This window comes from Helicoverpa armigera, chromosome 20 (genome assembly GCF_030705265.1).
Source record: "Helicoverpa armigera isolate CAAS_96S chromosome 20, ASM3070526v1, whole genome shotgun sequence".
Taxonomy (NCBI): Eukaryota; Metazoa; Arthropoda; class Insecta; order Lepidoptera; family Noctuidae; genus Helicoverpa; species Helicoverpa armigera.
Window position 1 is genome coordinate 2,403,632 of NC_087139.1, and position 26,794 is coordinate 2,430,425.

Consider the following 26,794-nt stretch of genomic DNA (forward strand, 5'->3'; position numbering starts at 1 on the left):
TGTTCTTTTCAAAATCATTTTTTTAACCTAGCAAGTTTTTAGTTGATCTTATTCAAAATTTGTCCAAAAAACACTTTTATATCCGTGAATACTGAAAATCATGATCACAAATAACCATATAAATATTTTTATAACTCAATCCATTACCAAAATAATTAATCTTTGACAAAAAAATCTTCAGAACATGTCACAACATTTTGTTTTAAAATTTTGAACCTGGCCACTCACTCCTAAAATATTTGACATAAAAAATACAATTACAAATGGCGTTTACGTAGTGTAGACAGATGTGTTCACGGCCACGATGGGCGATGATTCTTTGATATTACGAGAAGATGGTTATATACGTATGAACTTTCCTGTTTCTTCTCTAACTTATCATAGCAACTTAAATATAATTTTGGTGAAGACTGACAGATGTGGTGTACACGTTTTGGATGTGAACTCGGGTGTGATACTGCAGTCTTCTCGTCTGTCAGCGGGTAAGTAAGACGCTAATAATCTACGAACAAAAGATTTATACTGTTTTGTGTTATTAATCGTGCTGGATCTGGAAGGATTAGTGATGATTTTAGTCACGGATAGTTGGCAGTGACTTTTTTCGGTGGCCTACATTGTTTCTCGATTTGACAGTTCTCAATAAACAATTCCATTTATGCCGGATTAAAGTGTTGTCTTGTGTTTGAAGATGAGTGTGGTAAACTCGGGGTGGAGTATGCGCCGGGCGCGGACCGAGTGTTCGTGTGGGACGGGAGCGGAGTGGGCGCGCGCACCGACTACAATGGGGTGCTGCTTCTGCACACTGCGCTGCAGCGCCCGCTGCCCTCGTCACAGCCCGACAAGATCATAAGGATCGAGCTCGTACTGTCCGAGGTATGTGCGCACTTACTATACTTACAAGTCCAACAAGCTCCACCAATCCTGAGCACTCATGTGCTATCATGATACAACAATAACTTCATGTAAATTAAATGCTAATGATGTCCTGAAATTTTAGTTTGCTTGGTTAGATATCTATTTATTATTATTTATTTTATATTTTCAATTTTTGTACACACATAATAAAAAGAGAATCTATCTTCATGTTTGTGTTAAGTTTTTTCATTCTACCTGCACTGTAAATGTATGTCGTTATGAATGCCAAAAACAAACAATGTATATATTTGCATCGCATTAAGTATTAGGTATAATTTGTTTTACTTTGGTTTGTAAATATAGATATATAACTTAGATTCTATGGTACTTATTACCTGTTTGTTGCCTTCAATTGACGTAAGTCATAAAAAAGCACTTGGCCGCACACCAAGCCAATCATAGTAATTTATGCTAGAATGAACACAATACAATTTTGATACTATAAATTCTTATATTTACAAATCTTATCTGTGAATCCATCCATTGTTAGATATATCCTTCCTTTAATTAATTATATATTTATGGTAAGTTGCACCATTTAATATTAACTGAACCAGTTTCAGTTGTCAAAGCGCTGATTTGTTCAATGGGTAGCAAGTATATAGCTGATTATGGTTTGGTTATCATTACAGTTAGAAGGTACAACTGTGTCTTAGTGTAAGTGATTAATTAACACAAGTACAACAAAGAATTGAATGAAATATTGGTGATCTGTTATCAATTTCTATAAGCATTGTTTATTATCAAACACTGATTGCATTCCTAGTTGATTGATTGCTTATCACTTCACTAATTATGGTTAACCATTTTTTTTACCTTTTCATGTTTCCATTAAAATGGCAGATTTTGCTGGGTGCATTTTTGTTGAGGTAGTATATTTTTCGGTTTACACTTATGTCTCATTTTTGGTTCAGCAAAATAGTTTTTTTTTTAAGTGACTAAGCATTAAAATTGAAAAGTTTCTTAGTTGAGAATTAGAATTATACATAGTAGATCCTGAACTAGGTAAATTAATAGAAAAATCTGTCAAATCTAGTAAGAATTGTAATAATTAACCTACTTATGTTACATTTGTATTCAGTACCTAGGGTGAGTTGTACCATTTAACTACATATAACGATAACCACACCATAACTGGCCGTGAATGATTTGGTTATCTGTATAGTTAAATGGTGCAACTCACTGCAAGTTAGTAGTACTCTAGCTATTATGTCAAGCATAACATTTGTGGCATCAATACTTGACAATGGAAGGTAGGCACAAAGCCTAATGCATATTATGAATACCATAATCTGAATGCAGTTCTACAATATATTCTCATTTATTCAACAGATTTACTAATTAGTTACTATGCCTTTGACATAAAATGAATTATTGCACAATATTGCATCATAAATTATATCAAGAAATGAATGAGGATTCAATGGACCAATTAGGTCTTGATCTCGCCAATTTTATGGTGATTTATGAGCATAACACACACTGAAATTGGAGGAAGAGGTTGGCCGCTAGTGCCAACTGTTGCTCTAAATATTATAATTTTACTATCTGACTTACACAAAATCCTTGATAAATTTGATATTTTCTAAGATTATGCATGTAATTTTTTGATAATTCTGCAAAGTCATTATAATATAGACAGCCTAGCTTGGATAGAAGTGACTATGGCCGAGATAAGAGATGTGACTAAGCATTGTTTTGGCTATGTTTGATATAACTGTAGTACATTGTCCTGACTATTTTAATAACATGTTTACTATATTAGCAGTAGTTGAAAGTTTCAAGATGCTACCAGACAACTCTACGTCTATTGGGAGGCCCATGAATGGAATACATTAAATTAGTAACACTGCAAGCATTTGAGTATAAGTGATAAGCTTGGGAAAAAATTACTTGATTGGATCCATTCAATCCATTGTCCCCCATCAATGGTTGAACCGCGCCGACCGCAGCTTAACCTCGCATATATCGACGCATATACTTAAAATGTAACACACATTATGCTAATGTACTTTTAAACGTATGTTATATAAAATAAGTAAAACAGATGTCAAAGAAAAAGACACATGTATTTGCTTATAAATTTTATACATGAGGTGATCATAATGTATAATATCACATCTATTTAGAGCGCTTTCACACTCGCAAATCTTGTCGTTTGTTGATAGTTGTCGCTTTTTTGAAGACGCGTGTGTTTGCGCGAAAAAGTCCATACGAAAAACATAGCTGGAATTCGCTAGTTTTTATGCGCTCTTACTTGCTGATAAAATGGTGGCTAATGCAACACCGGAGGCGCAATGGGGGCGTCGGGATTGATTCTGCAATGAATGAAGCTTTTTTCAGACTCACAAAAAAAAGTTTAGATTTGGTCCTGATGAATGAACAGGGCAGGAGGAAGAAGCCAGAATTAAATGGCATAATGAGTTAATGTTTTAGAGAAAAAAAAAAACTATATATGGATTAATTATTTTTTGAAAAGTGCGCCATATTCGGATTTATTTTAAAATGATGTTTATGTTTTCTTTATTTTATTATCATCTCTCTAAAACATTAAACTGACACCGCATTACCTTTTTAGAAACATAATAAAAATGAAATTATTCATTAGGTACCTTCTATATTTTTGGCTATATAATAAGATGCATAGTCGCTGCATTGGTCTTCTATAGGAAGTTCTAAATCAAACTACCGACTAGTTAGACAGGATATGATTGATTACAGCATATAGTTTGTATTAGGGAAGACCTATCGTCATCAACGGCTTCGAAATAGTTGATACTTATACATATATTATATCTCTACAAAGGAGATGTGTGGGTGGCGGATAGAGGATTCGGAAATACCCACTGAACTGTCAAGTAGACGAAACTGGTTTTAAAATGCAGCCTTTGTTATATTCTAGGATATGTTTTTATCACTGATGTGTACACGAAGAACACCAGTAGGCTATACAGAAACGAAAGTCTAAACGAAAGCCAGAACTGGCTAAACGAAAGGTGAATCAGTATCACACAACATAGAAACGAATACGGATAGTGGACAGTGCCAAATGGACTCCCGCAAAACGTATACATTACAGAAGCTAATTTTTTCAATGTATCCATTATATTTTCGAGGAATTCCCGCGATAACTTCGACTGAATTATGTAAATTCTTATGAGGAAATGATAATGTCATAGTGCATACATTGTTGTGGTAATGTCAATATTAGCATTAATATCAAAAACGTATACCTAACCCACGGAACAAAAAAGGTTTTTCCAAAGATTATCTAAAAATAGAAGAGTACTGTATGTACTGCCTACTTTGAGGAATATTATTGTCTCTCTAAGTTTCCAAACATGCTATTTGTCTATAGGGTAAGACTTTTCTGATGAGAAAAGAATAAAGATGACTTGTTGTTATCATAACCATTTCAGTAAGCGGGATTTCTTTATTTGTTTTTTTTTTCGAGCTTTCTGTAATTTACAAGAAGAGTTCTTCCGTTTTTTTTATACGCTCTAAAGTTTTCGTAGCTTTTATTCAAATGTCTGTCTCATGTCGCAAAGACTCGCTTTATTCCCTCCAAATGCCGTGTAGCCGGGTTATCTTCACAACAAAAAGTGCTGAAATATTAAAAGGACCTCTTCCTGACCCGATAAGCGACTTTGTTGTAGTAGCCTACTTTCCATCTAAACACATTATGACATACACTTTTATGAGGCACTACTAGGTAGGGGTGTGCTACGCATATTCTCGTTTTGTCGATAACTGTGGGAGTGTTGGCGCAACTCTATCACCTTTTAACGTCAAGATTGCGAGCTTTTACTGAGAATGTTAGCACAGGCTTTTAATAAATATTTGATCTACTTAGAAATGCTACCTTTAGCCTAGGCACGATCAATATGATATTACTAAGCATGTAATAAATGTAATTCAGCCATTACGCCGACGGTTTTAGTAGCAAATTTATATCAACTGAAGCTTTTCCTATTGCGGTTCGCGATATCACGCACGGTGACGTCACAGTCGTGTACCTAAAAATATAATGTTAAATACTGTAACGCATGAATATTATTAATTATGATTTCATCTTTAAAATTGGTGTAGAGCATGTATTCATGAATGAGTACCTGATGACTCAAAATGTATTTGCAGTTGAATATTGTATTTTGTGATTTTTTAATCAGTCACTGGTTATTAAAATGTAAATTACCTAATCGTTGATAGATCTTAAATGTAAGGGTACCACGGATGACGATATTTTTGTTGGAAACTGTGAAAGCTTAAGGTTTCAAAGCTTAGAAAAAGAAATAGAAGGTACACAATCCGTCTCCGAGAAAAAAAAAATCCGCTGCCCCAATTTTCCTGCTCTTAATTATACTTTTTTGACATTTCGTGTCCCGCGGTTATATGTCCATTGTCCACTACATTATAAAGTTATGTTTGATAATGAGTCAATGTTTTGATGACGACATACCGGCTTAGGGCGGGCACAATCGATTTACTATTCAATGTATAGTGTTACCAATATACTTCGTAATATAATGTAATGTATGTAATGTTATGTGTTTTGTTATTTATATTGAAACTAACCGTGACCTGCGGCTTTCAGACTAATCTTTTAGCTCGGTTTTTAGGATTTTTAATTTGTACTTTGATGTAAAATAGTTACGTGTAGTCTGAGAAAAAATATTTTTTGAGTTCTAAAACTATAAGACCGACAATTTGATCATTCCAAAAAATATTTATGTACTAAAAAACAAGTAAATAATCACCTTTAGTCCGCACTAACCGCACAGCAAACCACACCGCCTACACTCTCATAATGCATATTAGGGGTTTATGTACCTATCTCTTAAATCGACTATTTATCGTAAGCTTTTTGTTTCTTTCTGAGGTTTATTAATGAGTAGGTGTGTAATAATTAATGTATCAATATTTTTTGAGATTGCGTAGGACTATGCGACTTTTACTGATTAAAACTCACCTATGTTCCTTCTGGAGCTCTTTGTGTACCAGGGCCGCGGTAACTCTCTAACTTCCTATAATCTCGCTAAACAGACCAAGGATCATATTTAAAAAAGAAGATAGAATTCATTAGGCTAAAATTTTCTATAGTACATAAATAAAATATCTAATCCTTTATTTCCCGTTTTATCAGGCTGTCCTGCTGTACCAATGTCTGCAGAGTCTAGACGCGCACTCGATCGAGGGCCTCACAGACTTCATCAACGAGTTGAAGCGCTCCATCGATATCATACCTGTCAGGAAAGGAGTCAAGGCACAAAAGGTATACTTGTCATATCATTTGTATTAATAACTAGTTGGTTTTACAAGGAAAATAGTTCCAAAATATCCTCAGCCAATTTGCTAGTTACCTATGCAAGTATAAATGCATCATTGGTGCAAAAAACTGTTGTATGTTTCATAACTAGGTATTATTTGATGACATGTGTGATTAATGATATTGTTTTGTTGCATAAAAAGATCCTCAGTTTTAGTTTCTATAAGACAGACCACTTCTACCTTAAAAAACTGCACTTTTTTATTTAATTCGCTATGAAGTTGGCCGCTACCGATTGCTCCAGTACATTTATGAACGATGTCGCATGCCCGATGTTAAAATGTTTTGAATTCAGAGTGGCTAAGTTATTTGAAGAAAGTTGTGATGTTTTATTAGGACTGTTGTGAATTCAGTAGTATCTAACATTGTCACATACCTAATATCTTTTAAAATTGTCCACAGTGGAGCACAGTGACCATCCACCTACCACAGTCTACCCTCCGGCTAGTCACAACAGGCGTAGTCCAGGAGTTGAAGGGTCAGAACCGGCGGATACCAGCCTTAGCCATCGCGTCGGCTGTCGGGCAACGAGCCAATGAGCTGGTGCCGTGCTCCCGGGATGAGGAGACCAGGCCTCTTATGTACAGCGAGGCGGAGAGGAAGGAGACCTTCAAACGATGGCCGCATATGGACTACAAGTAATTAGCATTTATAACTAGATGTAACCTAACGTGCTGCAAGGGAACAACTGCCCATGCCGTGATAAAATATAGTCTATGGCCCTTAGAACCATTGTAGCTATCTATCTATCAGTGAAATATTTTTGGAAATCCGACCCTCGGTTCTTCGGTTCTCGGACCTTGGTTCTAAATACAAACTTACAAATTTTACCTCTTTACAATATTGGTATAGATAACTAGCTGTAACCTAACATGTTGCAAGGGGTTACTTCCCGTACCGGGGTAAGAGTAGCCCATGTCATTTCTGAGGCTTTCCGTGTATTTAAATCGGTTTAGTAGTTTTGGGGTGCAAGCGCGATAGACAGTTACTTTCGTATGATAGTAGAAAGGATGTTCTGGATATTGACCTATTATTAGTTGTTATATATATTGATCTTTTTCTTATCAAGTTTCATTTAGTTAAATCGTTTTCTGAGAAATTGTTAAAGTAAAGACGTACTAATTGGAATACAAATAAATTAAGGTTAAGCCGGGTTTAGTTGTGGGCGTCGTCCTTATTAACCTCGCAAAACGATTAGAAAGAGCTACTGAAATATTAACTTCGTTGACATCACACTATTTTATCTTAAGAGCAGAATCTTAGAGTTATTTAGTCAACTTTTATATATTTTTTTTTACCTTAGGTTAGGCTATGCGTTAGGCCACGTTTCATGACAGAATCCTAGCACGACGTATAGCTAAACTATGGACGTAAATAAGCCTGAACGAATCTCTTGGTTCCCTTATTCATCTACTTAACCAAAAGTAGAATAAGTAAGACCTACTAATATCAATACAAAATTATATAATGTGAAAAGCTTGTATTTTTTTCCTGTAAAAATGTAATGTGTCACTTCATTTTCCCAAATAAATAAAATAAAAATTTAAATTAATTTACCTTTTCTTACCCCCAGATGGGCGCTTCCGGCTCGCATGGCCCAAGCCGGGTTCTACCACCAGCCGTCCCCCAGCGGCGACGACCGCGCCATGTGTTTCACTTGCCTCGTGTGCCTCGTCTGCTGGGAGAAGTCCGACGAGCCCTGGGTGGAGCACGAGCGGCACTCGCCGAACTGCCCCTTCGTCAGGGGCGAGTATACGCACAACGTGCCTATCTCTGTAAGTGGATTTTGTTTATTTAATATAAAGCCAGAATTCCGTCTTCATCGGCTCGAGACAGTCGACAAAAGTCAACGTCCGGGGAGTATATGAAAATGATCTTGAAACACCATTTTTATACGGTAACAAATTATGCTCACCCGCGCACGGCTATCACGACAGACGATCGTTTCCTATTTTCGACTGCTGCTCAATTGTATCTGGTGAGATTTGAAGCAGTCACCAATACACTTGGGAATAAAGGGCATGGTGATAAGAATGGCCCCGGTAAAGTGTCGCGGCTAGGTGGCGGAACGAGAGCGCCGTTCTCCCTGCAAAATCAACGTAAGTTACATTTTACATAAATGCAGTACTAATATTGGCAAATGCGTTAGCGATCGTCCATGGTCAACGCTGGTTGGCGGGGTACGTTACCGACAAGAGGGTTGTTACCGGATGCCTCCAAATATTCGATACAGGTATCATCCGCAATAAAAATATTCAAATAATTAAAGTAATTAACAAAAGTAGCCTTATTCTCTCTTGTTTAGGAATAACCCGCATCAGATACTCCTGTCAGGTGTCTCCGTCTAGCGTATATTGTAATCACCCCCGCTGACTACGTTACCCGTCATACACGGACACGGACCATGCGAGTGTCCTATACGAGTTTACCTTACTAGAATAAGAAACATGCAGGTGGAAATCTGTCCTTTTTAAAAATCAAATTAACAAAACATTTTTCAAAAGTACAGCTCACAACTGCAGGTGGCCCTTCACCACTTCCTATTCGGTGCTTTATTCATTTAGTTATTCGTTGATAGGTTTCCTTGTAATTTTAAGTGAAGCAGCACTGACACTTGCCTATATACTTACGTACCCCCTGTAGGGGACGAGATAACGCATAGTATAATATGCATATTTTTCCAAGTCACACCTTTTCATTCATCATAAGACTAGCTCCTACGAAGTGTAGAAATGGTCCAACACAAGGAAAAATTGAATAGTCCACCTTCTAAAGATTTTAATATCTTAACCTCAGCTATAATATTCTGGGGGCAATAATGCTTGATCAGGCTTTAGCTGCCCGGCGATCAATTTGGTACTGGACCTAATTGTCACTATCTATTGCGTTTCTGTATTTTTTACCAATCAACTTTCCGAAAAATATTGTTTGTATTTGTACGGTTTTCCTTGTTCAGTTTGTTTTGTATTGCGTCAAGATTTTTTTCTCTATTTGTCTGTTTACTCATAATCGCCAGTTACCTAAATCCCACCCAAAACAAAAATGTGAAAGACTGCCAAGTTCGATAATATGGGAATGCTTCGCCTATAAAAGAAGTGAGATCTGAATAAGTACCAAGTTCCATACACATACCTCAGTTAAAAATAGTTACTTTTTAATGATGTTACTTGGCAAGTTTTCATACACCTTGTTATAAACCTACTAAACGCAATGAATCAAGTATTTAATTTTCTATTAAAACTTGCCAAGTAATCATCATTAAAAAGTAACTATTTTTAACTGAGGTATGTGTATGGAACTTGGTACTTATTCAGATCTCACTTTTTTATAGGCGAAGCATTCCCATATTATCGAACTTGGCAGTCTTTCACATTTTTGTTTTGGGTGGGATTTCATTTATTTTTGTAAGGTTGTTTATTTTATTTTTTCTTATGATGAAGTTAGTTAAAGAAATGTCTCATTTATACTATTTTTTAGATTTTTTAATATGCACTATGTTTCTTAAAAAGAAATGAACTAGATTAACTAAATGGACTAGATTTACCAACTGACTGACATGACATGTTATCATATATTATGTTCGTGGATCAAAGTTACACATTCGTTATTTTCGAAAGTGATTCACACTTGGCCGTTTTCAGATTTTTACTTTACTTTGACTAAATACAAACCTTTGTACCATTCGAAGATATACATATTATATAAATATAAATAAATTTAGTTCGTTTTAGTTCCTTAGGGGTATAAATTTTCACCGGGTATAAAACACCTTCATTATTTTGAAACCGACTCACACTTGGCCATTTTCAGATTTTTTCCTTTACCTTGACATAAAGACCTACCTCCATGCCAAATTTCAAGTCAATACGACCATTAGTTCCTTAGGGGTATAAAGGACAATGGGCACTTTGTATGGGATTTGGTACCCGCTCCAACAGTAACGTATGATATTTCATTAGAAAGGTATTTACGTGAAGAATAATAAAAACTATGCGGCTTGCCTCAATTAGCTGTCCGATCCGAGTAATGATAAACATTGAATCGACATAGCAACAAGTATGTCATCCACATATGCGAATTCATTAAGAGGCATACGTCGTCGGTGTAATAATTTTAAACTCAGTTAATAGACATCATACATTGTTTGAGATACACTCTATCATAATGTAAAGGTTGTAATAGTCTATGGAATCCTATTACGGCAACACAATCGTCATCTGATTTGACAAAAGTTCAAAACATTTCTATTCATCTTTTTTTAAGAAGAAATTCATCAGTATCTCAGCACCTCTTGAGGAGCAAGATTAAGTTGCAATATGTACTATGTTAACATCGTCTCCTGACTTTACAACCTTAATTGATTGTAAAAACTGAAAGACTTTCATCAAATACATAAGCTAGTACTGCGTGAACTGCAAAGGTTTCCACAGTCTTTTTTTAAAGCAGTGGGCAGGCAAACTTTCTATGAAGGCCAAATTCTTGTTTTTTTTTTTTTTTACTTTACCAGTTTTTATTCATACAGTTGGATTTATGAACTACATCTACGTTGATGATTTATGAACATTACACATTCTATTAGTCGACGTCACGCGAAATGGACAAGGATTTGGGACTGGTCGTCATAGTAAACATTTTTTGCCTTGCCAAGACCTACGCAATGGTACTAGAATCAACACTGTTGGACAGGGTACCAAAACGCCCATCGTCCTTTACACCGGGTATAAAACACCTTCATTATTTTGAAACCGACTCACACTTGGCCATTTTCAGATTTTTCCCTTTACCTTGACATAAAGACCTACCTCCATGCCAAATTTCAAGTCAATACGACCATTGGAAGTGGTCTAGGTTTTTGATGAGTGAGTCAGTCAGTCAGTCAGTCAGTCAGTGAGTGTATAGTAAAAATAGCGATTTTCTGACGTCAATATCTCAAGACCTACAATAGGTATATTAATGAAATTTTGTATTTTAGATAAGTGAGGGGGTCTCAACAGATACTAGAAATTTGATATGCGTAAATAAAATAGATTTTGAGTTACAGGGGGGTCGAATTTGGCCCGAAATGGTTCGTGTAATATAACCCACGGCCGGTGTGTCGCTTTTTTTGCTCGAACTTGGCGGACACACTGCCGTGTGTCTAGATGATTTTATAGGTATAAGAAAAACATTTAACGTCAAAAATCCGGCCTGAAGTTTGCTACTTGCTACAAATCCTACAACTAGATAAAGGTTTATTTTAATCCATTATAAAAATACATAACATATGTAATGTCTATAAATAAATGAAATAAAGATAAAACAATCTGATTACTTCAAACTTTACTACTATTTTTAACTTTATTAGTCATACTGTACCAGAGCTCCTATAAATATGTGTAATTATCTAATCAGTTAAGTAACATCAATATAAAAATAAATAAGATTTTATTCAAAATTCTGATGTAATACTCATGACCAAAACAAACAAAAAAAATGGATTTTGAACTATTGCATAAAACTTATGTCAGATTGGACCTTAGACTGTATAATAGTCCAACCCGTTTCGTGTACTGTTCTAATATACGTCATATTTTTTTTTGCCGTGTGTTTAAACATTTTTTGCGCGCCGTACATCGCGTCAAATGACGCCGCGAACGGTTAGTGACAGAGCATAGACCCGCTGATTCATCATTACAAAATCATTTTGTGTTACGTGAATCACAAAGCCTCTATAATATTGTGTATGATGAAATATTATGCCTTCCTTGCAAGTTTTGATGAATCAGTTGAACATGATTTGGTAAAATTCTTAATTGTTGGACAAATATTGATTCCAGTATTAGGATAATTTTTATATGAAGATTTTTCCTGCTCAGTAAAGTTGGTAGTTTGTAACTTTTTTCGAATATGTAAGTTAAGCTTTCGTTATCTTCGACGAGTGATAGCTAATGAAGAAATTGTTATCATATTAATAATTAGACTGAAATTAACAAAATTTTTACAACTTACACAACTATACACACAAGGTGTTGCCAAGAGACGGGCGGACTTTACCTTATTTTGAAACAAAAATATTACTTGATTTTTTGAAAAAATTCCTGTGTGTGCCCACACCTTCGGTTTTCTAGGGCAGTATTAGCCTATTTAAAGGTTACTATTTAAATTAAGAGTGCAATTTATGGCCGGTTTCTCAGCACTTTTGTCGGCGATTGATCTATTCATTTTTACATGCAAATGGAACTTGTCATTAGTACTACAAATTATGTACCAATCTAAATGATAACTATGGAAAATAACGGTGGTGCCAGATTCAATGACGTATTAGTGAATATTTGTTAAAAAAAATGTGTGCAGTAGTGACAAGCACGTCGAATTAGTAAGGGCGCCGGATTAAAGTGTTTATGATGTTAATGTATTAGTTTACTGTTTTTTTTTAAATATCAATCATAAAAAGGGAGCCAAGTTTCCATTGGCCAGTTTTCTATGGCTTGCCCACTGTGCTCTTCAATTTCTCTCTTTTTATCATTTTAAGTTATATCATTAACTTGATAAGAATTACAACTCTCAAGTTTTGTATAATAAAAGCTTGTGATAAAAATAATGCAGACAAAATTAGGAAGTTTGTAGCTTTTAAAATATTTCTCTGACAATCAACAATAATAAACATTTTTTTAACAATTAACAAAATTGTTACAATTAATAACTTCTAATCTTACCACGACTTTTGATATAATTTTTCAGGTTTGCTTCATCATCATGATTATGACAAAACATCAATTTTATTTTGATTTTATTAATAGGTTGTAAACAATATTCTTGTGCGTAGATATTTTTTTTAATTCACAAAATTACAAAAATAGATTTCAAACCTTATAAACAAAAACTCACACACAGATTAAACACATATAACTTTGAATATAGAGTAAAAGAAATCAGAAATAAAAACTTCGTGCGTCACGTCCGCGCGAAACGAGTATTCATTCAGGTTAATATTGCGGTGCTTTCATAGACAAGCCTTTTCACCTACGTCAATGCTTTAATAATACTACAGTAATTAAAGAAACTGCTCCGAACATATTCACTGAATCATATTTTTAGTACCAAATAAAATATCAGATTTTTTGCTTTTTCCATCTTAAGGTCTATTTGGTCCACTTTTGATTGAATTTTTTAAGTTGTCTCCTTATTAGTATTCAGCATTTGCTTATAAATCATAATCTATGAAATTATTAAACAGTTATAATTAATTTAGAGCCACTATCTTCTTAGAATAATCTATTTGTCTACGAATTTGAAAAACCGAATTATTTATATTTGTTTCGTTTTTATCTCGGATGCTATCTTTAATTGACAATACTTATACGTGCATTTATGATTCAAAATCGTCATTTATTAACGCGCGTCACTGGAGAATAGTGTTTATATTTAAATTTATTTTTTGCTAAATTCTATCCGACTACTTTCTTTGTGAGTAGTAGTTGCCTACTTTCCTGGTCACTTCACTAGTAAAACACACGGAAACACGTCACAGTGCTCGCTCGGCGGCCGCGGTGTGGTAACTGTCAGGAGGTTACAGCCTCAGAGCCTGATCGTCAAGCCTTCAGTGTCGAACTCCAGCCGCAGGAGGCGCGGCCCAATACCGCTCATACAGTGACTAGGCATTTACATAATTATCTCAGTGATAACATGTACCTAACACATATCTTACTGTAAGTCCACTCAACAATAGTGTGATTTATAAAAAAAATGTTGAAGTTTATATATTTGTTTGTTATTATTTATTTTTAACATATTGATAAGATATATTGGTGTTCTAATACCGTTGCTCCCTTTAAATGACGTGGCGTAAAATGTGATATGTAACGATGACGGTCCGTAAGCTAGAGTCTGAAGATAGCCGCTAGCGCTGGATTACTCCGTGTGTCGTTGATTGACCGGGTTTATTATTCGCAGGTGACGAACGCGACAGCATGCGCGGTGCCGTGTACCAACGTGTCAGTCGTGTCGAAGGGCAACACCGGGGACCTGATCGCGACGGGCACTCCTGAGGGCAAAGTCAACATCTGGCGGTTCGACTGCGGCCTCAAATTGGTCAAGTTCATTCACCTTTCGCCGTATGACTCGATATTTAGCGGCATATTGGCGACCGATAGTAATAAAGTATGGTCTGCGAGCTTGGAGAAGGATAGTTGTGAGTACCCATTTGATTTCTGAATGTGCTTGCCTGACATGTGTTGTGTTTATAATCAGTTTATAGTTTGTTTTCTTACAAGTAAATTAGAGGTTATGTTTTTGTATCAAGTTATTTTCAAATTTATATGTAAGTCAGTCAATTGAAAGTTAATCTATTCATTTTAAACTTAATTTACTTTAACCTGGGTTCTACCCTATTCAATAAATGATTATCAAGTGCATATTTTTTACAATTATAGCTACATACGGCGTCGAGCTGACGGCGATGGCTTTCGTCGGGATGACGTCGCAACAGGAAGCGTACCCACAAACACAGACCACGGAGAGTACGGAGAAGGAGACCAACACCAACAAGACCAAGCCTTCTCTCATCTGCGCCGTCGTCATCACCCGGACCAACTCGCCACAGACCGACCAGCCCATCAAGGAAGACTCCAGTAAAGCACTCTTCGACTCTGGAGGCGACAAGGAAAGTGTACAAGCAATGAACGACCAGAACGAGGCAAAGAACAATCTCACAACAAACAAAATGCTGTTCCTACTAACGTATGACATACACAGCTCACTAGCCGGCTCCATCACCACCGTGGTACACACCTCCAACAGCAGCGGCAACTCCAAGCCGGGCGGCAGCAAGAAAGTGTGCACCGTGGCCAGACCAGACGACGCCAACATATACGACGAGATATACTACCAGTACTCCGACGAGGACACAGAGCTTCCACAATGCACAAATAGCTTGCTAGACGAACAGATCAGTAACGTTATTAACCTAAACGCTTCGTCCAGTAAGGAAGACTGCAAGATGTGGGAACCCAAGAAGATTATACTGCCGAAGCATTTCAAAGTGATGCCCCCTCCTCCCCCCACGGCGTTGTTACCCGAGTTGCAAGAGGCTGCACAACAAGCCACCATGCTAGACTTTGTAGGCAAGATCTCGCAACTCAAGAGTTGGAAGAGTGGTAATCTAGACTCTGTTGGTACTAAACTAGCAGATCAACCAGACGCGGTGTTGCAACAAGCCGACCCTATAACACACTATCTCAACATGAATGGACCTCTGGAGATCTCCGACTTGAAGTGGTACGAAGGTGGGGATGGAACAGAAAAAGTCAAAGTGACTACATTCGGGGGCGGGAGCAAAGTGGGCACACAGACAGCCATCACTAACAGTAATAACGACGGCTTCGACAGCGATCCACCGCAGGAAGAGGCAGTCTCGCAGGGCATAGCCATCCAGTGTCTCAGTCTTCCAACCAAACTTAGCTTAAAAGAGGACTCTAAAGTCACACACCTATTCCCAACGGAAGATAAGGAACATCTGCTCGTAGTTATATCGACCATCGACCCTGAAGAGGTGAAGTACGAGGAGGAGACTGACAACGATGGTGACACTAAAATGGAAATAGACGAGGTCACTGAACCCAGTGACAAGCCCAAATCTGACGCTAAAGCGTACTTCATCTTGTACAAGATTAACAATAAAACGTCGATATACACGTTGGAAGACAACCCGGTTTCATACAAAGAGTTACCTTTCAACGAGAGTCCTGTAGATCTGTGTTTGTTACCAGTTGATAAACATGATCAGTATTCGTTCGCGGCTGTCGGCCTTGACGGCTGTTTAAGACTGTATTCATTGCCTGACTTCAAGACTCTCTCAGAGAAGCGTGTACCGAAAGGACAGTTCACGTCAGTAGTGTTTTGTGCATCTGTAGAACGGCTCAGTGTATCAACTAAACATGGAATGATATACTTCTACGCGTTGAATAACGGTGAGAAGGATAACACAGGTGATATTGACGAGGATGAATTCGCTAACATAGATTTCGACATGTTACAGCGAGCGCCGCGGGACGAGGTCTGCGGGCCCTCCCCAGCGCCCGTCATCATTGCCAATAAGACTGAACTAGACTTGTCAGACTTAGAGACTTTGATATATTTGACTGGTTACTACGGTACCAACACGACAGTGCCTTACAGCGCGGTTGTACCCGGCTTCTGGTGTGAGTTGTCGCCTGCACAGAGGTCTCGCTCGGATCACCAGAATAACAGGACTTGGCGACTGCAGAATACTTCTTCGACGTGGGACGAACACGTGTTAGAGCTTACCTTGCCTTACAGTGTCTCATTAGCGCATATAGAGTTCGGTTTCACCTTACACTCAGCTTGCTCAGCCAATCTTCCTATCATACTGGTAACATTGCTCAAACAAAACCTTCACGGTATTGGGTACAAGAAAGACGCGTCTTTCGGCCATAGACCAGACTCGCCTGTACACTTTCCAGTAATAGACGCCGACATGTCGAATCTCGAGAACCCTGTGAACAGCGAGGAGTATCTACAGGCACATAACGCTGAAATCTTAGCGGGACCTTTATTATTGTCTTCCGGACTTGACATGACGCAACAATCGGGGACTTTGATACTGACTAGTCCTCGGTTATATAGAGCTAGAGGACGAACCTTCCTCATTCATATTAAGACACTTTTCGATCCAGCTAAAGACATGAGTAAAGGCACAAACAAAACTGGCGAGAGTAGCTCTAAGAAGACTGGTTTTATCGGCTGCGACTGGCTGCACCAGATTTCATTGACCGTTCGCTCCAGCCCACACACTGACATCGCTATGGAGAGACAGCAACGGATAGCTATGTTGGAGTCGAATAGCTTCCTGAACACGTTGTGCGAAATATCGATAAACAACGCTAATCCTGAGATGAGGAATATAGCCATGGACCTGTTGATTTGGGTCGTGTCTATAAGACTTCAACGTATGCGACTTGCGAAGACAGAAAAAGGAAAAGACAAAACAGTAGAAACTCAACAGTTGGAGTGTGTTAAGATTATTGAGAAACACACCGATGCCCTGATCAAGAACTGCATTCTATGCGCCAACCGAAGCATGGCGAAGAAATGCGTCAAAATTCTTCTGATTACTAGCGAGTGAGTATTATTTTATTGTCTCCATTAGAATCTTTTCTAGTCATCATGACACTTATACATGTATTTGAAATTGTTTGAAATCTAATCTTATCACATTTTTGTCTCATTTAAATCTATTTCTTCAACTAATACACAATAGATACTTGGAGATATGATAATCTACGCCCCGGCTTCGCACGGGTGCTGTATGTTATTATAATATCATACCTTCCTCTTCAAAATCACTATCTATGAAACAAACCACATCTAAATCCGTTGCATCGTTTTAAATATTTATTTATTTATTTATACACAACCTTAGATCTACCCTTACAGGACTTGCCTAATGCGGCAGATGGGTTCTTATTCTTATTAATATTCTAGACTAAACTAAAGCACATACAAAAGCACATACAATATATATAATTGCATAGGGACAGAAAAAGCGACTTTGTTTTATACTATGTAGTGACTAACGACCTTTTATTCGTTCAACCAGGGGTGAAAAACAATTGCCAAAACCATGGAAGTCTACCTTCGAGACGACATTATCAAACAGTGTATGTGCCTGTATACCGTATGTCGGTGCCAGCGTGTCGGCCGGTGCGGTCCGCTGGTTGGCGGCGCTGGCTCAGCAATGTACCGCGCGGGCGATGGCGCCGGCCTTAGTGGCGAAATGCTTGGCGTTGTTAGAGAGAGCGGCCAGGTGTCTGAGGGATAGACCTGATGTGTATCACAGCTTGTTGAGGGCCAGGTAAGGAATAGATAAATCGTGAACGACTTACTTTTGTCTTCCCTCTACTTTGAAAGATTATTTTTTTTTCTTTAATAATCTTAGGTTAATAATGCCTAGTTTACTAAAGCTTAATGTCTTTTTTACCGTCAATCTGCTTTTCGGGACCCGAAATTATTACAATTAGTTTGACGTTGAAATAACCTAAAGGCCTATTTGAAATAAATAAAGAGCAAGTTATTTTGGCCCATCTTACCATGACGCTCTATTCCAGATTCGGTCTCTACGGTCTTCCACTAGAGCGAACGATATTCGCGACGGAGATCCCGGAACAAGGACGGGGCACCTCCACCCCGGTGACGTACGCCAGCGTGCTGGCGGGAGACACCAGCACCCCGCCCGTGCCCAAGCCTGACTACCAGCTGAAGGAGCTGCTTAACTTACCGCTGGACTTGGGTGAGTAGTAGGCTTGGCTGGTCATAAGATATCAAATATAAAAGTCGCATGTATAAGATGAATGAACATCTGTTTATTATTATTTCAACTGTTACTAAACAAGATCAGATGATCCTGGTACTGATATTGTCTTTTATTATCTTTCTACTTTGTAGGTAACACACTATGCTGCCAGCAACGTGCTTATGCAACTTTGTTATGCAACAAACAAAAGTTTACCATGAATAGCTAATGGCTTTACGTGACACTTTCCAACCCCTTTCTACCAGTTTATTTTTTTATGTTTCTAGAACATGAATATGTACTATGTTTCTATAACCATGCTTCTTCTCCACAGACTCAAAAACAGCAGTAACGTCAACCGCATGGTGGGCACAAAACAACGGCGTAGGAGTATTTGGCGCCGGCCTCAGTGAAGCCATGCCTCTCCACGTGACGTGCCACGTGGCCTCGGACGGCACCAAGCTCGAGTCGAGCGGCGCCCGGCATCACTCTGCTGTGGTCAGCTCGCTGCCCGGCGCCGGGCCTGGGGATCCTAGTCAGGTAGATATAGTTACCATATCATTGTTATCATTACGGTGACTCACTTAGTGAAGCCATGCCTCTCCACGTGACGTGCCACGTGGCCTCCGACGGCACCAAGCTCGAGTCGAGCGGCGCCAGGCATCACTCCGCTGTGGTCAGCTCGCTGCCCGGCGCCGGGCCTGGGGATCCTAGTCAGGTAGATGTAGTTATAATGTCATTATTATCACGGTGATGGACTTAGTGGTACCATGCCTCTTCACGTGACGTGCCACGTGGCCTCCGACGGCACCAAGCTCGAGTCGAGCGGCGCCAGGCATCACTCCGCTGTGGTCAGCTCGCTGCCCGGCGCTGGACCTGGGGATCCTAGTCAGGTAGATATAGTTACAATATCATTGTTATCATTACGGTGACGGACTTAATGAAGCCATGCCTCTCCACGTGACGTGCCACGTGGCCTCGGACGGCACCAAGCTCGAGTCGAGCGGCGCCAGGCATCACTCCGCTGTGGTCAGCTCGCTGCCCGGCGCAGGCCCTGGGGATCCTAGTCAGGTAGATGACTATACTAATAATGCTAAAAGGTTCCAGAGTTCGTTTGTTTGCTTGGTGCTAATTTGTGAAGTGCTTGTATAGCCTATTTATCGATGATATATAGGCTACTGTATATCATCGATAAATAGGCTACTTTTTACCTGGTTGCGCGAAGTACTGACGGTCGCCGATAACATCTATAAAGATCCGTTTTTAGTTGATTTTACATGAAAGTGTTGTCGCTAGTAAATCACTAAGCCGATTTAATATTCCAGTTTGATAACCAAAATAGCCCACATGATATTAAGCTAGTATTTTTCTTCTTCTATTTAGCAACTGTGGTCAGTCGTGAAAGAGGGACAGATGAAGCAGTCGTCACAAGACCCTGACTCTTTGGAAGACGTGGAGAGCTCCCTCATGGAGTGTGATCCTCAAGATAAAATGGAGTTCTCGGAAGAGAAGCTTTTCAAGGTAAAGTTATAGTGGAAGATCACCTACACTATATCAGTTGTAGTTCCCATTTGAATGACACTAAAAGCAAGTTTTTCAATAATTTCTTGCGTCTTCCTTCATTTCTTCAGTATTAGAAAAATCTTCTTGTTATTTACTTGAATCTTTTATGTAACAATCCGCGACAAGTTGACATTGCAATTTTCCAGTGAAGTTCCAACGTGTGTGTATCGATAATATCGACATTGTTTTCACCACACAACATTAAAACAGAAAATTAACTAAACATTTATAACGGTAATTTATACAATTTTTACCCAACAATTTATTCCCAGGATCAGGAACAATGCGGTATACCATGGGCGTCGTTAGTGACGAGGCCGCCGCAACACACGCTCGTTGTGGAACGAATGCACTCGGGCGCAAGACGGTACATTGTGCTGGACTTTGGACATGCTGTTAAACTTACTGATGTTGTGAGTATATAAAGGAAAAGAAATAAATAATAAGACAATGTGATTTGAAAGGGTATTTTTATAGTTTGGTAGCAGGAAGTGTGAATAATCGTTTCTGGGGGATGATGATCATGAAATCGACAATGTAAAGCTCTCTTGATAAAATCATTGCTTGTTATTTTTATCATAGTGTATTTAAGCTGAAAAAATGTTGTATCATGTACAGCAAACAATTTCATAATATGATACACGCTGTAGAACAACTAACTTGAAAAGCTTATGGTAATAATAAGTACTGTTTTTGAAAAGATGTCTATGTACGAAAGGAAAATTATTACATACGGTTTTATTTTTCGCGAAAACAGCATTGCCACCACAGGATGCCTTCCTAAAAACAAGCATTCTTCTTCAGCTGCCTTCAGAATATTATATTTTCCTTTTCGTTTTTAGATAATACCATCATGCTCCGACTTAGTGACCCTATGCATCGACATTTGGGTGACCGGTGAAGAGACGGATTGCGTGAAGCTTGCCTTCGCTACAGACATCGCGACCAAACACCTAGTGCTGACTGATATACAGCCCCCGCCTATTTGCCGTTATATGAAGGTAATAACTTGGTATTACTTAGCTAGTGATGGTTTTATCGATATTGTGTTTCTGAATTGTTTTGCAGGTATGTCTTCTAACGGCCGGTTCCAATATTCTATCAATTTTTAATATTATTATTCTTTATGTCAAATTCATATATCTTAGAAGGCAAAACAACAGATAGATACAATATTGGGAATGACCGTAAGACAAGGACATAAAAAAATTACCTTTTGTATTTCTTAAAAAGCACTGCAAGGCTCATTTTCGTGTCTACCGGTTTTTCGTTACTTTTTAGTGCACATTTGTTGTGGTTTTATACTATCTTCTACTGTTCAATTTTGAAATGAACCCTCTCTTTCGTAACAGATAACTACAATAGGCAGATATGGCATGTCGGCGATGAAGTGCAAGATCCCACTAGGCTGGTTCTACGGTGAGATCGCAGAAATAGCACATGTACAGCCTTCTATCAACGCGCTGAATGCTCTGCATCAGGATCTGACGTGCCGGTTCAGGTGAGAAATTATTATATGAGAATGGTTAAATAATTTATTTCAGGATGTTTATTTTAATTTCAATTGTGATATAAGTCAATGTAAAAAAAATTACACAATACTCAAACATTTGTGCACAGAGCTTAAAAGCTGTAAAGCCGTTAATAAATAAATATAAAAATTGTTCAATGTAAATAATTTGACTTTTGCATTAAACATTATGTCCATAATTTTGAAAACACAAACAATGATTTACAATGTTAACGATGGCAATAGAAACATAGCTACACAACAATCGATTGCAAAAAGATTTTGTCTCTAGCCCATTAATCTACTCGAATATCGATATCAGATACCAAAACCATATCTCCCCAACAGATTAGCAACCGGCAAACTCATGGACCTTCTCAACCCGTACCTCGAACTATACAACGGGAACGCAGCCCACATGATGTCGTACCTTAACATTAACAACGAAACCGACACCAAGGTGGTCACCGCATACCAGGAGTGCATAGAACTACAACAGCAACTGCATACTTGTACCAGTATATTGAGAAAGCTCCAGAATAACCCGGAAAGTTCTAGAAACTTGCCCGAGCTGATCGATAAGGGGGCGGTGTCGTCGGAAGCGCTGTTAGAAGCGGCCTCTACGGATAAGCTGAGAGTGATCAGTGAGACGATTGTGGATATGCTATTGTATTTCTACTTCCAAGTTGGTGATGTGGTGAGTTATATTTTGTAATTAGTATTTTAGAGTGATTGTACAAATATTTTTATTGTTGAAACATTTGTGTAAAAAGAAATACAATAGGTGCTTAGGTTGAGTAGATTTTCAGACATTCTACCGAATGGTATATTTCTTATGTACATATTTTTCCACAGCTAAACTTATCTTTATGTTTTTTGAATTCGTATCGTATCCGTCGCATGTTTAGGTTATAGTAACTACACAGCTATACAGTTGCGGCACTTTCGCCGTGCGTGCACCCGTAACTTATTATCTGGGTGTTCGCTCTGGGAAACTTTAACTTCATCATGTCAGGCATTCGAACTGATTAAAGGAAAGCTGCGAGCGCTGAGCGCCTTTTTACCACTTGTCATTCGCAAAGTGTTTTTGAAAAACTCAGACATTTTACTTTCCTTACGCTACTTATAAGTTATAACAATGAAGTATCCATGCGCGCAACGTATAGAAGGTCTTTTAGTCTTTCCTTTATCAGTCAATACCTATGACAATAGACGTCACGTTATAGAAGATTTGGGTTGTAACAATTACATATAACATGTGCAGCAGTACGAGGAAGTGAGCCAGTCGTGGTGCGCGACGGTGCTGCCGCTGGTGTGGGAGTGGGGCGGGCGCGGCGCGGGCGCGCTGGCCACGCTGCTGGCGCGCGCGGCGGGCGCGGCGCCCTGGTGGGGCGCGCTGCTGGCCGACACGCTCACCAACGCCTTCGCGCTCTACGACGCGCCGCCTACATCGCTAGACAAGTAAGACTTTCTACTTTAGCTCATAGGTACTTCTCAACTGGTCAACATAGATTTTTGAGATAGATATTTTAGATTTTTGATTAGAAGAATTGTGAGCTGTACATTTTTGTTTACACAGATATTTACAATACATATAAAAAACTATCCTAGTAAAACAAAAATAGTAACTAAAACGCGTCAAAAAATTCATCCCCATCGCTGTCAACTGGGAGCGTACCCAAGAGGATGGCCATGTTGATCCTTTGTCCGAGATAATACAGCTTTTTGATCACGAGAAGCGTCAACCAGCCGCCTAGATAGACCTTTAAATAGGGTGTGGGCATTAATAGGGTGTGGGCATTCAGACCCCACGACCCGAAGGTTTCAACCGCAAGAGGGAGAGAGAGGGAGATAATCAAGAGAAGGTTCTCCGCAAGTTCCCAAGAACTTGATTAAATATCGACTTTTTTCCCAACAGGTGCCTGGTGCTGATAATCTACATGTCGCGCAAGAGCTTATTCTCGCACACGACGGCGGAAGGCGGCGTGTGCCCGGCGTTGGCGACGCGCGCGCTGGAACTGGTGCGCGCGCCACGTCCGGCGCCGGCCGTCACCGCCGCGCTACTGACGGCGCTCGCCGCCGTGCTCGACACTGTGGCGCACTCCAGCAGACACGCCAGGTACTGTGGCTACTAGAGCCTGCTCTCGCACACGTCCGGCGCCCGCGGTGACCGCCGCGCTACTGACGGCGCTCGCCGCCGTGCTCGACACTGTGGCGCACTCCAGCAGACACGCCAGGTACTGTGGCTACTAGAGCCTGCTCGCGCACGTCCGGCGCCCGCGGTGACCGCCGCGCTACTGACGGCGCTCGCCGCCGTGCTCGACACTGTGGCGCACTCCAGCAGACACGCCAGGTACTGTGGCTACTAGAGCCTGCTCGCACACGTCCGGCGCCCGCGGTGACCGCCGCGCTACTGACGGCGCTCGCCGCCGTGCTCGACACTGTGGCGCACTCCAGCAGACACGCCAGGTACTGTGGCTACTAGAGCCTGCTCTCGCACACGTCCGGCGCCCGCGGTGACCGCCGCGCTACTGACGGCGCTCGCCGCCGTGCTCGACACTGTGGCGCACTCCAGCAGACACGCCAGGTACTGTGGCTACTAGAGCCTGCTCTCGCACACGTCCGGCGCCCGCGGTGACCGCCGCGCTACTGACGGCGCTCGCCGCCGTGCTCGACACTGTGGCGCACTCCAGCAGACACGCCAGGTACTGTGGCTACTAGAGCCTGCTCTCGCACACGTCCGGCGCCCGCGGTGACCGCCGCGCTACTGACGGCGCTCGCCGCCGTGCTCGACACTGTGGCGCACTCCAGCAGACACGCCAGGTACTGTGGCTACTAGAGCCTGCTCTCGCACACGTCCGGCGCCCGCGGTGACCGCCGCGCTACTGACGGCGCTCGCCGCCGTGCTCGACACTGTGGCGCACTCCAGCAGACACGCCAGGTACTGTGGCTACTAGAGCCTGCTCGCACACGTCCGGCGCCCGCGGTGACCGCCGCGCTACTGACGGCGCTCGCCGCCGTGCTCGACACTGTGGCGCACTCCAGCAGACACGCCAGGTACTGTGGCTACTAGAGCCTGCTCGCACACGTCCGGCGCCCGCGGTGACCGCCGCGCTACTGACGGCGCTCGCCGCCGTGCTCGACACTGTGGCGCACTCCAGCAGACACGCCAGGTACTGTGGCTACTAGAGCCTGCTCGCACACGTCCGGCGCCCGCGGTGACCGCCGCGCTACTGACGGCGCTCGCCGCCGTGCTCGACACTGTGGCGCACTCCAGCAGACACGCCAGGTACTGTGGCTACTAGAGCCTGCTCGCACACGTCCGGCGCCCGCGGTGACCGCCGCGCTACTGACGGCGCTCGCCGCCGTGCTCGACACTGTGGCGCACTCCAGCAGACACGCCAGGTACTGTGGCTACTAGAGCCTGCTCTCGCACACGTCCGGCGCCCGCGGTGACCGCCGCGCTACTGACGGCGCTCGCCGCCGTGCTCGACACTGTGGCGCACTCCAGCAGACACGCCAGGTACTGTGGCTACTAGAGCCTGCTCGCACACGTCCGGCGCCCGCGGTGACCGCCGCGCTACTGACGGCGCTCGCCGCCGTGCTCGACACTGTGGCGCACTCCAGCAGACACGCCAGGTACTGTGGCTACTAGAGCCTGCTCTCGCACACGTCCGGCGCCCGCGGTGACCGCCGCGCTACTGACGGCGCTCGCCGCCGTGCTCGACACTGTGGCGCACTCCAGCAGACACGCCAGGTACTGTGGCTACTAGAGCCTGCTCGCACACGTCCGGCGCCCGCGGTGACCGCCGCGCTACTGACGGCGCTCGCCGCCGTGCTCGACACTGTGGCGCACTCCAGCAGACACGCCAGGTACTGTGGCTACTAGAGCCTGCTCTCGCACGTCCGGCGCCCGCGGTGACCGCCGCGCTACTGACGGCGCTCGCCGCCGTGCTCGACACTGTGGCGCACTCCAGCAGACACGCCAGGTACTGTGGCTACTAGAGCCTGCTCTCGCACACGTCCGGCGCCCGCGGTGACCGCCGCGCTACTGACGGCGCTCGCCGCCGTGCTCGACACTGTGGCGCACTCCAGCAGACACGCCAGGTACTGTGGCTACTAGAGCCTGCTCTCGCACACGTCCGGCGCCCGCGGTGACCGCCGCGCTACTGACGGCGCTCGCCGCCGTGCTCGACACTGTGGCGCACTCCAGCAGACACGCCAGGTACTGTGGCTACTAGAGCCTGCTCGCACACGTCCGGCGCCCGCGGTGACCGCCGCGCTACTGACGGCGCTCGCCGCCGTGCTCGACACTGTGGCGCACTCCAGCAGACACGCCAGGTACTGTGGCTACTAGAGCCTGCTCTCGCACACGTCCGGCGCCCGCGGTGACCGCCGCGCTACTGACGGCGCTCGCCGCCGTGCTCGACACTGTGGCGCACTCCAGCAGACACGCCAGGTACTGTGGCTACTAGCCTGCTCTCGCACGTCCGGCGCCCGCGGTGACCGCCGCGCTACTGACGGCGCTCGCCGCCGTGCTCGACACTGTGGCGCACTCCAGCAGACACGCCAGGTACTGTGGCTACTAGAGCCTGCTCTCGCACACGTCCGGCGCCCGCGGTGACCGCCGCGCTACTGACGGCGCTCGCCGCCGTGCTCGACACTGTGGCGCACTCCAGCAGACACGCCAGGTACTGTGGCTACTAGAGCCTGCTCGCACACGTCCGGCGCCCGCGGTGACCGCCGCGCTACTGACGGCGCTCGCCGCCGTGCTCGACACTGTGGCGCACTCCAGCAGACACGCCAGGTACTGTGGCTACTAGAGCCTGCTCGCACACGTCCGGCGCCCGCGGTGACCGCCGCGCTACTGACGGCGCTCGCCGCCGTGCTCGACACTGTGGCGCACTCCAGCAGACACGCCAGGTACTGTGGCTACTAGAGCCTGCTCTCGCACGTCCGGCGCCCGCGGTGACCGCCGCGCTACTGACGGCGCTCGCCGCCGTGCTCGACACTGTGGCGCACTCCAGCAGACACGCCAGGTACTGTGGCTACTAGAGCCTGCTCTCGCACACGTCCGGCGCCCGCGGTGACCGCCGCGCTACTGACGGCGCTCGCCGCCGTGCTCGACACTGTGGCGCACTCCAGCAGACACGCCAGGTACTGTGGCTACTAGAGCCTGCTCTCGCACACG

General features: G+C 42.4%; 1 protein-coding gene across 1 annotated transcript in view; it reads left to right on the plus strand.

Annotated features, from left to right (window-relative positions):
- The first annotated feature begins 240 nt into the window (after positions 1–240).
- Positions 241–26,794, plus strand: part of Bruce (BIR repeat containing ubiquitin-conjugating enzyme) — a 54,667-nt gene continuing 28,113 nt past the window's right edge. The window contains exons 1-17 of the mRNA XM_064039679.1: positions 241–482; positions 689–873; positions 6,059–6,187; positions 6,644–6,879; positions 7,815–8,016; positions 14,174–14,411; positions 14,653–17,359; positions 17,838–18,092; positions 18,346–18,527; positions 18,865–19,070; positions 19,914–20,051; positions 20,366–20,506; positions 20,936–21,094; positions 21,446–21,594; positions 21,952–22,300; positions 22,868–23,064; positions 23,522–23,722. Of these exons, the coding sequence (XP_063895749.1) occupies positions 305–482; positions 689–873; positions 6,059–6,187; positions 6,644–6,879; positions 7,815–8,016; positions 14,174–14,411; positions 14,653–17,359; positions 17,838–18,092; positions 18,346–18,527; positions 18,865–19,070; positions 19,914–20,051; positions 20,366–20,506; positions 20,936–21,094; positions 21,446–21,594; positions 21,952–22,300; positions 22,868–23,064; positions 23,522–23,722 (5,852 nt within the window). The 5' untranslated portion in view covers positions 241–304. The remainder of the gene's footprint in view (positions 483–688; positions 874–6,058; positions 6,188–6,643; positions 6,880–7,814; positions 8,017–14,173; positions 14,412–14,652; positions 17,360–17,837; positions 18,093–18,345; positions 18,528–18,864; positions 19,071–19,913; positions 20,052–20,365; positions 20,507–20,935; positions 21,095–21,445; positions 21,595–21,951; positions 22,301–22,867; positions 23,065–23,521; positions 23,723–26,794) is intronic.